This window comes from Paramormyrops kingsleyae, chromosome 20, assembly GCF_048594095.1.
Source record: "Paramormyrops kingsleyae isolate MSU_618 chromosome 20, PKINGS_0.4, whole genome shotgun sequence".
Classification (NCBI taxonomy): domain Eukaryota; kingdom Metazoa; phylum Chordata; class Actinopteri; order Osteoglossiformes; family Mormyridae; genus Paramormyrops; species Paramormyrops kingsleyae.
The window spans coordinates 14243211-14257200 of NC_132816.1; the positions used below are offsets into that span (position 1 = coordinate 14243211).

A 13990-nucleotide genomic window follows, 5' to 3' on the forward strand; every position below is an offset into this window, starting at 1 on the left:
TTAACTGTCCCCACTCGGCACAACCATCTATTTCCCTCTTCCATGAGGTTTTTGCGTTTATCTGGCACCAAAAGTCACCTGCTCTCGTAGATTTGTGCCCTGGGCCAATATAAGGTAAGTTACCAAATACACAAGTTTAAAAATGTGCTATGGAAAAATGACTTTACATTTATGAATAAAAAAAATGTCATTATTGTAATCAGTGAATAATAAATTTGGATTTTTTTGGTGACAGCATTATCATTCTGTTACATTAACACCATTTAAAATATTAATAGCACACAGAACTTTTAAAAGTATGCACCAATATGCACTGAATATCAAATAAGGATAAGAAAAGAAAATGACTTAATGGCTGTAAATGTAGGATGAAAGGGAGGCGGAGGATATAAAACATGTTCTTTGCAATAGAAGACTGGATACCTGCTAATGTGAGTGTTTATTGTGCAGTTAAAAACAAAAGACCTTCAGTGTTTTTACCGTGTTCCAATTATTGTGATGAGAGCATCATAATGCTATTTTGTGCGAGTGATATTGTACAGATCTAGAGTACTGTAATACAGAAAGCGACCGCCCCTTTACTTTTTAAGTGTCTTTTTACATAGCACTTAAAAAGCACTTTGCTAGTGCACCTATAATCTATAACCAATAAACCGTCAATGTCCAAAACAGAACACTTATTTCCACAATCGATTACGTCAGGAGTTTGGAACATAGCCATCAGTGAACAGTTTAATGCTTTAAATGGACTTGCAGGGATTGTTCACAGCAAATGCGGTACATGGTTTCTTTATCATGCATTATAATAATGTACAGTTAGTTTGGTTAGGTCAGAGCTTTGTCTTACTATTTTATTTAGCTATCAATGTTGTTAAAATTAGCCATAAGTATTCCATGCAAACAACCATCATAAATACAAATGTTAACTAGTAAATACTGTTTTCAAACAAGAAGCTTAGGGTGTTACTTTACCTTGACAGCTACATGTGACTCAAACAAACTGCGAAGAACACTTTCTTCTGACTTCAAGTGAGTTATTAGCTGAGGGAAAATTAGTTGATGCTTCTCCAAACAAGAGGCGGGAAATGCTTGGTTTTGATTGATGCTTCTGACATCCAATGGAGATGCTAGTTAAATAAACAACTTAATAAAACATCCTATCATTGGTCATGTGAAACGCTATCGGTAGACAGAGAATGGGTGTATTCCATCTATAGTAAAAAGTAAAAAAAAAAAAAAGATATTCAGCGATAACTACCAATAATGTAACGATATGCCAATAACAATAAATTTCTCAGTTCTTATTGTAACAAAAGGCGAGAATGTAATAACTGGCCAATATTGGCAAATGGTTATTCTGTTACATATCTCAGAAAACGTATTACATTATTGGCTAGTTGTAACATTATTGACCATTACTATATCAAGAATAGAAACACGATTATGGTATTAGCAATTACAATATTGGCAGTTATTACATTATTGGCTGCTATAGGTCTCTGATGTCCAATAGTGAACATTCTCCGGAAAATTCTTAGTTTTTACTTGATAGACGTATCCCAGCATCCAATTGTGTTCACTGTTGCATTGACTTCAGGAATTATGCAGGTTTGCCATGTTTCCCAGGTCTGGAGCACCTTCAGGTTTCAGCGATCGTCTTTTTGACCTTCGGCTCCAAGTGAGGCTCCTTCAAATTTTGTAAATTGTCATTCGTGTGAAAACTATTTTTTGGACTTAGTTTGGAGAGCAGAGCCCAAGACTGGCTGTGTGAGTAATCTGAGGCTTCATTTGATGAGGTTTAACAATGCTTCAGATGACCTTAAGTGCTATGTGAGATATGAAAATGAGAAGAGAATCCATAATGGTGCCTAGTATGGAGGTCTTGTGCAAAGAGTTACAGAGAGTGAGCACAGGTAGTGGTAAACATAGCCAGCGACTAGTGCAGAGAAAGCCGAAGGTCACAGAGGGCTGTGAGAAACTCATCGTTTCCTGGGTTATGTAAAAGAGCTTTCTCATAGCACTCTATGGCTTGGAGCTTGTCACCCCTTAGTTGATTAACATATCCCAGAATCCCAAAAGCTTCCCCATCACTCGGATTCCTGTCAATACGCCACTTTGCTATCATTTCCAATTTCTGAAGACATTGCTCCCCTGTTCTGTTATCTTTCTGAATTTGACACCCTTCCATGTAATGCTCTATGGCCAGTGACTCTGATCTTTTGTGATATAGCTGAAAGTTACCATAACTTTTATGAACATCTTGCAGGTTGAGATTTTTCGCTCTGGCCACCTGAAATGCTTCCTGAAACAGCTCCTCTGCTTTGGTAAGGTTTCCCTTCTCTGCATGTAAAACAGCTAGATCTATCATGGCGATAATGAAGGAGGGCCTCATATCAATGGCCTTCTGAAAATGATGCATGGCAAGTAGGAGAAGGTGTTCAACCTCTTCTCTGTTGATGTTTCTCCCTCCATTTCTGCACAAGTTGATTTTATTATTCCTATAGCAGACTGCAATTTGATGATGAAGAAAGGCTGAATTTGGGGTTTTTTCAAGGGCACGCTTGAAAAGGTCTATGGCCTTATCCATAGATCTAAGTTTTCGGAAAAATTTTGCAGCATACCGCATGACGTGAGGGTTGGCTGGTGAAATCATGAGAGCTCTTTCAATCAGTTCCTCTGCCTCATTCAATGTCCCAGAATCAGCTAGTTTTAGACCCAAAAGCGCCATGATATAAGGATCTCCAGGACTCAGCTCTAATGCGCGCCTTAGCTGTTTACCAGCTGGTGAATCTTCAGTTGTGTTGCTCTCATATTCAACCCGGTACAGCGCTGTAGCATAGCCACTGTTCCAGTCAGGATTGTCTGGATGCTCTATCAGGGCTTTCTCAAAGCACTCTTTCGCTTTCTCGTGGTATTTCCTAGAATACATGAGGAAGGTCCATCCCATCTCTCCGTAGACTTCCGCATGAAAAGCAGTAGGAGACTGTGCTGGAAATCGCTGCTTAATATCTTCCACCTTCTCCAGATAATGCATGGATTTTACATGGTCGTTCAAGTGGTAGTACAGCCATGCAAAGTCTCCATATGTTACAATGAGCATCTTCTCACATTCTTCATTGTGTTCACGAATGTGGTCTTCAGCCTTCGTCAAGTTAGTGAGTGCTTCTCCTGGCTGGTCTTGCAAATAGTTCAGAAAAGCCAAAAAGCTGAATAAGTGTTTGGCCCCAGTTTGATCAGCTAAACTGAAACTGATATCATCCTCCAGTCTATTTTGCAAGTCACTGAGATCAGTGTCCTCTTTCCTGAGACCCCAGGTGAAGTGGCACTGAAGCTGAATAAGTTTTATTTTTAGTGAAGCGTCCTGGTTCAACCTACAGCAGCATTGTAAGCAAACAAGAAACAGTATTATTGTCAGTAATGTGCAGCACTATACTCAACAATCCAGTTGCTTTTTCACAGATATATCTGCATAATACTGCTTGTCGAGGGAAACTATTAATCTGCTTCTCATTTTTCATATTTAGTTATTCAAAACATTCTGTCCAAACATTAAAGATATTATTCTCTGTAAACGTATAGCGTATACGTACGTGCAATTAATATGAAGATAACATTTTTCATTTTGTATTGTTATTCTTATTGAAATTAATAAACGGTCGCCTATACAAGACAGAAGACGGAAAACGCTACATCAGTTTACTTACGTCATTGCAGCAAGGTAAACCTGATTTCGGTGTGTCGTTGATAACGTTCTTTTCGGTCTGAACACGCTGTCGGTCTAATTCAAATGACGCAGCAGTGAGTACGACGCTGCCGCTTTGAAAACAAAACAAACATTGTCTGTCTCTTTCTGCAAAAATGAAACTAACAGAACAAGTTTCGTTTTCGTTGAAGTGGAATTTATTCAACGAAATGTGCTATAGAATTTGCCGTAACATTTGCTAAATGCTATATTTACAGCAGCCTATAAATGTACTACTTATTTTATATTCAGATCATACAGCCTGCCAATGCAAAAGACTTTGTTTTATGAACACAGTGTTACACATTGAAGACGGACAAAGCTACTATATAGTCCGGTCAAAGAAATTAAGATATTGGCAGGATATAGTTGAAAAGGCCGCGCTGAGGCTATATTGCTTGCTGCCAAAACCTGAAGACGCTGATATTCAGTAAAATGTTTTTTTGGGTAGGTATTGTGGGAAACACGGCTGGCTCTGGGTGTTGTGGCGCCCTAGGCGAGGTTCTGCTACGCCCACTTCTCCCTCCAGAGCAGCAGAAAACATATCTGATCAATTCATTTATACGAAAACATTTCAGGAGCACGGGCTATCTGGCTGTTAACTAACTACCTGGCGTCTGTTTTACAAGATTAGTGAGATATCAAAACTGCTATAATTAACTGTAATGTTACAGGGATATTCTGATGTTTTTCACTCGCTCTTTTGTGCCCCCTAACAAATGTTCAGTGACTTCGAAAGAGTTCATTTCCAAAGTGAGTCGTATCCATTTTCGGCCAAACGAATTGCAGACTTCCGACAGCGCGAAAAGCCCTAAGGCTCTTAAGGGCATAAGATGGAGGGAAAAGAGAAGAAGCAAAAACTCGAGAAAAGCTCAGGGCAGCGATACCCAAAGTGGTTTAATAGTCAAATCTTCTTGTTTAGATGTGTTAGCAGTTGCACTTTAATAAACACCGTGCCTACTGTAAATAGAACTTATGAATTTGAACCTAATAAGTTAAATACACACTGTTACAGAAAATTATGCATCACAAGAATAAGCTATTAAAAAGTACGAGTTTTTAAATTACACAATTAATTTCCCCTGAATTTGTTTTGCGGTGCATTTGCTTCATTTTACTTAAAGTTTTTTGTCTATGTGCTGAATAAATACTTTTCCATAATAGCTATACTGATTGGTTTGAAATGAAACTCTGAGACTTGGTCCTTTGTTCTCCGTTCGGTCTGGCACTGGCTTCAGCCTCCCCCATCACCGCCTTCCTGGTTTCCAATAGAGGAGAATCTGGCGCGTCCGCATCAGCTGCAACATCTCCCTTTTCTCTCCCTGAAAGCTAAGGCAGCTGAACCTGTGCTAGGCTCAATTGTGTCTTATGCTGTGCAGATTTTCCATCGGGTCGAGAAGCGCACTGGCTCTGTCCCTGTCTGGCACTCAAATACACCAGTATTTCTTAATAGAGCGCTTAACATTGGTGGTCAGCCCATCACAAACTCCCGGTGGATCTCGTCCGGAATCCGTGTTTTGGGTGATCTATTTGATGACTCTGGCCTCCTCACGTTCCAGGCTCTCAGCTCTAAATTTCCTATCCCTCCTTCTTCCTTCTCTTTCTTTCTACAACTGCGATCTGTCTTCAGAACATGTGGGATTTCCTTCTCTGCTCCCTTGCCTACTCACCCCCTTTGCAAATTTGTGGCTTCCCTGTCCAAATCTAATAGACCAGTCTTCACGCTGGACATGTTTTTGCGTAATGCTGGTCAGGTTATTCCACCTGTTGCCCGTAAATGGGGTGATATCTCTTCTCCTTCTCCATTGTGCTGGCGCACCATTTTTAAAAATATTAAGCGGGCTTCTAGAAATCCCAATCACCAGCACGTTCAGTTTAGTTTTGTGCACAGGATGTACTGTACTCCACGATTGCGCTTCGCTATGGCTCTCGATCCTGATCCCCTTTGTAAATTGTGCCCACTTAGAACCCTTGGTACTTTTCTCCACATGTTCTGGGAATGTCCACCTGTGGCCGCTCTTTGGTATGCGGTCTCCTCCTTTCTTTCTGATCTGCTGGATGTGACTGTCCCTTGTTCTCCTCAATCTCTGTTACTCTTAGTTTTCTCTCCCCTTTCTTTTTCCCCTTCTCAGCAACAGACGATTTCTTTATCCTCTGTCGCTGCAAAGCTGCTGTTGGTCTCAAGGTGGAAAGACCCGAGTCGTTGCACTTTCATAGTCTGGAGGGCTTCCCTTTACAATCTGATCATGTTGGAGCTGTCTGCTGCTCGAATAAATGGTGCCTCAGACGTCACTATTAACAATTGGGGGCGTAATGCTTCACTTGTACAAGGGTACATCGAGGAGAGCACATCACCTGTTGTGTCTGGTTAATTCTGGTACGTTTATGTAGATATGCGTATGTATGTGTATATATATCTGTCTATATGCAAATACATTTGGTGTGTGTGTTGTGTATCTATATGGATGTATGGGGGTGTGCATGCATTTGCATTTATAGGTGTATGTGTTTTATTTATTGTTGCTGTATGTATATTACTGTGTATGTATATAGATAGAGTAAAATTGTATCATTTTCTCTTTTGTTTCCTTTAATGTCTTGGTCCGGTGGGGTGGGTGGGGTTTTGGTTCTGGTGTTTTTTCTTTGTTTTGTATGGTGAACAGTTTTTGATGTCACTTTTGGGTGCATTGTACAAAAACCCAATAAAAAATTGGTTGCAAAAAAAATGAAACTCTGAGACTGATAGTTTGTGTACAATCAAAATGATTATAAATATAATGCACGTTATATACCTCTAACCTATTGTAAGAGTTTAATTTGGCTATGTTATGTTGATGGTGAAGAGGGTCTACTTCTCTGGGCTGGCGGATGGAGCGCAGGGGTGAGATAAGACGGCGGAGGAGAGGGAGAGAGTTGGTGCGGGAGCGGGGAGCAGAGGGCAAAGTGTAGCGCCGAGCCGGGAGTTTGGACTTTTTATTTTAGTTTAAGAAGGGGAGTAAATACATTAAATTCAATTTTATTTATATAGCACTTTTAACAACAGTCATTGTCACAAAGCACTTTACATTTAACCGGACAGAACGCCGCCAAGCAAGCCTGAGGCAACAGTGGCAAGGAAAAAACTCCCTCTAGCAGGAAGAAACCTTGAGAGGAACCTAGACTCGGAAGGGGACCCCATCCTTCTCCGGGCGACCGGGGAGCATGAAACTGCATTTACGTGTCTATATTCCACTAAAATCTCCTGCCTCCTTTATAACCACCACGAAGCCATCACGAACCCCAGCAAAAGGTGTAAAAGTATACCTGTGTAGTGACTTCACATAACAGTTTAAGGTTCGGTTTACTGAGCATAATTCACCATACTATCAAGTCTATGTTGTTCACGAATGTTTGATATCTATTGGCTATCTATACCTTAACCCGGGTTGTGATGGACCTATTGGAATTGGTCCTCATCTTCATGTGATGGGATTGTTCTGGTAAGATAATTCCGTTCTTTGCTATATGCGCAGTTGTTGTAAGTTAATAAAAGAGAGTGACGTGCGTCACTGCTAGTAAGAAATTGTCCGATTTTTCATTCCAATTTCCACACCTGTAAGTTCACGAGAAGTGATCAGCGTCACACTATAATAAAACATAATAAATTAAATAATTAATATACTGAATGACGAAAATTAAGGCAGTGGTTACAAAATGTTAAACACTTTAAATAGCAACTATTCAAATTTCAAGCTCACACCAGCTTCCCAGGTAACCATTTGCATGATCATGTAACAGAGCCATTGCATAGCATTGTTCAGTTGGACCTTTCATAGTTTTTACTTGATAAACGTATCACAGCATCCAATTGTGTTCACTATTGCATTGATTTGATTTTATACATATCATGAAGAAATCAGAAATATGCGGCCATAAGTGCTACAAATAGTTGCTATGGCAACAGAAAAGCATAGTCTTTACGATTAATGCATTATATACGAGCATTATCACAACCTCACTACTGCAACATATTAATGTTCTGAAGTGATACTCAAGTTGAAGTCTCATTTTTAGTGAAGCTTCTTGGTTCAACCTACATCAGCATTTCAAGCAAATGAAAAGCAGTATTATTTTCAGTAATGTGCAACACTGGCTCAACAATCCAGTTGCTTTTTCACAGATATATCTACTTAATATTGCATGTCGAGGGAAACTATTAATCTGCTTCTCATTTTTTATATTTATTTAGTTAAAATAATCTGTCAAAGCATTAACGATATTCTCTGTAAACGTTTATCTTATAGGCGCAATTAATATATGAAACTAATATTTTTTCATTTTGTATTGTTATTCTTATTGAAATTAATGAACGGTCGCCTATATGAGACAGAAGACAGAAAACGCTACACCAGTTTACTTACGCCATTGCAGCAAAATAAAACTGTTAGTGTAAAACCTGACTTCTGTGTGTCGTTGATAACGTCCTTTTCGGTCGATAAAACGTTGTCCGTCTTACTTAAATGACACAGGAATGAGTACGACGCATCCGATTAATTTATATCCAAAATAAATATTGTCTTTTACTTTCTGCAAAAGCGAGATTGACAGAACAAGTTTCATTTCCCTTGAAGTGGGAGTTAACGCCTTTTAGAATATTGTAGCGCCCCAGTGGGATTTGAATACTGGAGAGAGAGAGAGAAAAAATTGGTTGTTGAAAAAAACATGCCCTTTTACGAGGTCTCACAAAGCTGGGATGGACTTTTGCGAGATCCCGCAAAAACATTTCAGTTACCAGTAATAACTGCTCTGTGTCCGTTTAAACTACAAAAGGAAATGTATTTATTGACTAAAAAGTATCAACCTAAGTGATATACATGTCATGTACAGTGTGCTTTGAGCAATAAACTATGGGGGACAATGCACACCATGTAATTTAATATTGTGTTTCTGTATGCATCTATTTGTTAATACAGTGGTACCTCAGTTCTCGATCTCATTAGAACTCGAATTTCTTAAAAGTCGAACCAACCAGTTCGAAACAACATGACCTATAACTCGATCTGAATCTCAGAAGTCGAACCGTGAACGCTGACCTAAGATAACTTGTATGCGTGGGAAAATTAGTCACGCGGCACAACTCTCAGCGGAAACAAAGGGCAACAGGAGTCTCAGCCTCGCATGCACTGTGATAGCATCATGCATGTTTACACTAACTGAATACATATATTTAGACAGTAAAAATACATTTAAACGATGATAGACAGTAACAGTAATTATCATATAATAAAATACATTTAAAAATAAATATTTATTTTAATATCGTAAATAATAAACCATTAATACATTTAATCATAATAATATTGTCCTGCGGAACTGGGAGGAATGGAGACAAAGGCGCAGACGTCAGGGTATCAGGGAATACAGGATTTAATTACAGGTAAGGCAGGCAAAACGCAGACGGACAATGCAATGACCAGACTGGGGAAACAGACTGAACCGCGGACTAAATACAGAGAACTAATAACAACCAGAAACAGCTAATCACACTGGGATTCCACACGAGATTAACGAGGGGGCGTAGCACACGGAAGGAGCGGACGATTGGGGCAGGACGCGTTTTTTTTAACTTTACACATCGTTTGGATACATTTATTTTCTTACTTTAGAAATTACTGCTTTGATAAATGTGCTTAGATGTGTTTAGTACAGTATATGCTCTTCTTGTTTTATCCTGTTCATTTTGTGTTTAAATGCTAAAAAAAAAGAAAAAAAAAAAAAAGAAGATATTTAGGTGTAATTTTTGGGGGCCGGGAACCAATTAATTGGTTTTCCATTGTTTCTTATGGGGAAAATTAGATCAGAATCTATAGAGGTGTTTAAAGTCATAAAAATGGGTTAGTTGTTTACTAATCATGTACATACAACCCAGAAGAGTGTAAAACAATTTAAATCAGACAGAAAGAGCCATTCAGTAAAGAGATATTGAATGTAATCACTTTTTGGCAATGGGTGAACTACATTATATTGGTCCTATAGAGGTGTTTTAAGTAATAAAAATGGGCTAGATGTTTACTAATCCTGTAAATACAACCCAGAAGAGTGTAAAAAAAAATCAGGCAGAAAGAGCCATTCAGTAAAGAGATATTCAGTGTAATCACTTTTTGGCAATGGGTGAACTGCATTGTACACTGGTCATATTGAGATGTTTAAAGTGGTAAAAATGGGTTAGTTGTTTACTAATCATGTACATACAACCCAGAAGAGTGTAAAACAATTAAAGTCAGGCAGAAAGAACCATTCAGTAAAAAGGTTTTGACTTTAATCACTTTTTGGCAATGGGTAAACTACATTGTACTGGTTATACTGCTCCTATACAGGTGTTTGAAGTGGTAAAAAGGACTGGATAGCTGATACTGCAGTACAGAGCAGGAAAAATCCACTGACTCTTTAATATGACTGCAAGATGAAGAATTGTCTTTATTTAATAAGTAATCCGCATCGGTTGTGTAGTGAAACTCATTTAGACGTAGGGACATTTATAAACATATATCTACATTAATGTGTCGCATTTGAACTTCCATGGTTTCATGACGTAAGGTTACAGTTTTACAACGCAGTTACGACCGAGGACTGCTTTAAAGCGTTTTACATGATAATGGCTTCCTTTGACTCTTATTGCAATTATTTATTTAAAAATTCACCAAACCCTTAAATCTGACAAAGACATACCTTCGCTGTTATCTCGGGGATACATGTACTGTATACTTTTTGCATTTTAAGACGATTTGATATCGAAATTACCCGCCTTAGTCGCACAGAAACTGCGATGCATCCTGAACGGGCTGTGCGCGCTCCCGCGGATCGTAATCAGTTTCTGGCAGACAGTCACTTTTTGGCACAACACCTGTTGCAATATCTTTCAACAAAAGCAAGCAATAGCGATTGTTTTTCCAGATTTCTTTATAGGCGAATTTTAATGAATATTTCAATGTTTGTGTATACACTTCATAATAGCTGTCTTGCTTACAGTCACTAGCGGTGAATGGACACTGTGCAATCATTAATAAATACGTAAAAAACACATAATACGAAAGTTACGTGGTGTGCATAGTCCGCATAGTTTAATACTTGAATCAAGTGTGAAATAAATAAATAATAATACATTTAACTGGACATGTCCGTATCAATTAGGTTTATACTTATTTAATTGTACTTTAAACGGACACAGCACAGTTATTATTAAAGGTATTAAAAGTATTGAGAGATGTCGCAAAAGTGCACGTACGTTTTTTTGAACCACCGATTTTTTTTACCATCCAATGTTTCTTCCGTGGCTCCGTAGTTTATTTTTAGCGTAATTTGGCTGCATGTAACTGGATGCTTTGTTCAGGTAAACGCTGGTAGTAACTGGTTATTGATGGGTTTGTTTTCTCTGACCAGTCCGCATTTCTAACTGGTATACAGATGGTGTGAGTGACATTTCATCCTTTAACCTGAGGTTTTATCTTGGATTTGGGGTGGTGTTTAGCCGTTTGGTTGGGGAACGATAAATGCCAGTATAGTTATATACGCGGCTGCTTTGCATGCTCAGCTAATCTGTCATGCAACAATATTTAACTTAATTTAAATGCGTTTGTAATTTATAATAAAAGTATACATTTTTAAATACAAAAAGTCTGGCTGTGCTTTGGGGCACATTTTGTACGCATTAACACCCCTGTTCCGAAGAAGCTCACAACAATGTTCTATTTAAAATGATCATTTAAAAAAATATATTTAGATTGAAATGAAATGATCATTGAAATGTTTATTTGAAGATAGAGATAATACAACACCAAGCCATTAAAATCAAGCAACAAATCATTTGATTGTTTCATTCACAGTGGAGTGTGATTCAGGTTAATAGAGTCATACGGTATTGATTTATTAATAAATAAGTAAATGCTATACTTAAAATAATGCTAAACTTACCACACAACCGAGGATATTCTGATGTTTTCACTCGCTCTTTTGTGCCCCCTAACAAATATTCAGTTACTTAAGAAGAGTTAATTTCCAAAGTGAATCATATCCATATTTGTCAAAAAGAACTGCAGACTGAGCCAGAGAGTGCGAAAAGCGCAACTATGGGCAAAATCATGAGGTTTTTTGTTTAATTATAGAATGTGTTTTGCCCTTAATTTGGTGTGCAGTGGATTTTTTTTTTCCATTTTATTTAAAGTTTTTTTTGTGTATGTGATGAAAAAATACTTTTTCATAATAGGTACTGATTGGTTTAGATTAAGACATGAAACTCTTTAACTGATGGTTTGTATACAATCAAAATAGTTGCAAATATAATGCATGTTATATGCCTATAACATAATGAAACACAAGAAGTCAAATAAACATTAATATACTGAATGATAAAGAATGATAATCATTAAAAAATGTTAACCACTTTCAATATCAACTATTCAAATTTCAAAGAGTTACAGAGAGTGAGCACAGGTAGTGGTAAACATAGCCAGCGACTAGTGCAGAGAAAGCCGAAGGTCACAGAGGGCTGTGAGAAACTCATCGTTTCCTGGGTTATGTAAAAGAGCTTTCTCATAGCACTCTATGGCTTGGAGCTTGTCACCCCTTAGCTGATTAACATATCCCAGAATCCCAAAAGCTTCCCCATCACTCGGATTTCTGTCAGTACGCCTCTTTGCTATCATTTCTAATCTCTGAACACACTTCTCACCCACTTTGCTATCTTTCTGAATTTGACACCCTTCCATGTAATGCTCTATGGCCAGAGACTCTGATCTCTTGTGATACAGCTGAAAGTTACCATAACTTTTATGAACATCTTGCAGGTTGAGATTTTTCGCTCTGGCCACCTGAAATGCTTCCTGAAACAGCTCCTCTGCTTTGGTGAGGTTTCCCTTCTCTGCATGTAAAACAGCTAGATCTATCATGGCGATAATGAAGGAGGGCCTCATATCAATGGCCTTCTCACAATGATGGATGGCAAGTAGGAGAAGGTGTTCAACCTCTTCTCTGTTGATGTTTTGCCCTCTATTTCTGCACAAGTTGAATCTTTTATTCTTATAGCAGACTGCAATTTGATGGTGAAGAAAGGCTGAATTGGGTGTTTTTTCAAGGGCACGCTTCAAAAGGTTTATGGGCTTAGTCATAGATCTATGTTTTCTGAAAAACTTTGCCACATACCGTATGATATGGGGTTTGTCTGAAATCATGAGAGCTCTTTCAATCAATTCCTCTGCCTCAGTCAATCTGTCATGATCAGCTAGTTTTAGACCCAAAAGCGCCATGATATAAGGATCCCCAGGGCTCAGCTCTAATGCGCGCCTTAGCTGTTTACCAGCTGGTGAATCTTCAGTTGTGTTGCTCCCATATTCAACCCGGTACAGCGCTGTAGCATAGCCACAGTTCCAGTCAGGATTGTCTGGATGCTCTTTCATGGCTTTCTCAAAGCACTCTTTAGCTGTCTCAATGTATTTCCAAGAATACATGAGGAAGGTCCATCCCATCTCTCCATAGACTTCCGCATGAAAAGCAGTAGGAGACTGTGTTGGAAATCGCTGCTTAATATCTTCCACCTTCTCCAGATAATGCATGGATTTTACATGGTCGTCCAAGTGGTAGTACAGCCATGCAAAGTTTCCATATGTTACAATGAGCATCTTCTCACATTCTTCATTGTGTTCACGAATGTGGTCTTCAGCCTTCTTCAAGTTAGCGAGTGCTTCTTTTGGCTGGTCTTGCAAATATTTCACAAAAGCCAAAAAGCTGAATAAGTGTTTGGCCCCAGTTTCATCAGCTGAACTGAAATTGATATCATTCTCAAGTCTATTTTGCAATTCACTGAGATCAGTGTCCTCTTTCCTGAGACCCCAGGTGAAGTGGCACTGAAGCTGAATAAGTTTTTCTCTTAGTGAAGTTTCCTGGTTCAACCTATAGCAGCATTGTAAGCAAACAAGAAACAGTATTATTGTCAGTAATGTGCAGCACTGGTTTAACAACCCAGCTGCTTCATCACAGAGGTATATCCAGTCTCATAAAATGCTGTCAGTTTTAAATACATGAGACAGGAGTAACTATGATGCATCCCTTTAAAAACCAAAGCAAATATTGCTGTTTACTTCTAGCAAAAAACAAACTAACAGTACCTTTCGTTTCTTTTTTGTCCCACGCGTCCTGTCCCACATTGGCTACATTGCTAGTGAAAAACCTAAATACTTCTGTATGCAAAGTTATATGTATATCTCTAGAATATAT

The 13990-nt window shown here is 38.5% G+C and overlaps 2 protein-coding genes across 3 annotated transcripts; both read right to left on the reverse strand.

Moving 5' to 3' along the window:
* Positions 1–705: 705 nt before the first annotated feature.
* On the reverse strand, positions 706–8257 carry LOC111853653 (interferon-induced protein with tetratricopeptide repeats 1B). Of its 2 annotated transcripts, XM_023830801.2 has the most exons (3): positions 8143–8257; positions 3705–3816; positions 706–3371 (listed from the first exon to the last, which is right to left on the reverse strand). In XM_023830801.2, the coding sequence occupies exons 2-3, from the start codon at positions 3707–3709 to the stop codon at positions 1937–1939; spliced, it is 1440 nt and encodes a 479-aa protein (XP_023686569.2). In that variant the 5' UTR covers positions 3710–3816; positions 8143–8257; the 3' UTR covers positions 706–1936. The 2 variants fall into 2 exon arrangements, with proteins under 2 accessions (XP_023686569.2, XP_023686568.2); XM_023830800.2 differs by lacking the exon at positions 8143–8257 and having other exon boundaries at positions 3705–4226.
* Positions 8258–11721: 3464 nt separating this feature from the next.
* Positions 11722–13524, reverse strand: LOC111853689 (interferon-induced protein with tetratricopeptide repeats 5-like). Its single transcript, XM_072703726.1, has one exon. It carries the CDS (start codon positions 13393–13395, stop codon positions 12235–12237), a length of 1161 nt encoding a protein of 386 aa, XP_072559827.1. The 5' UTR covers positions 13396–13524; the 3' UTR covers positions 11722–12234.
* Between the last annotated feature and the right edge of the window lie 466 nt (positions 13525–13990).

Coding starts and splice junctions, on each gene's coding strand:
- LOC111853689 (XM_072703726.1), bottom strand. CDS start 13,395: ATGCTCATTGTAACATATGGAAACTTTGCATGGCTGTACTACCACTTG.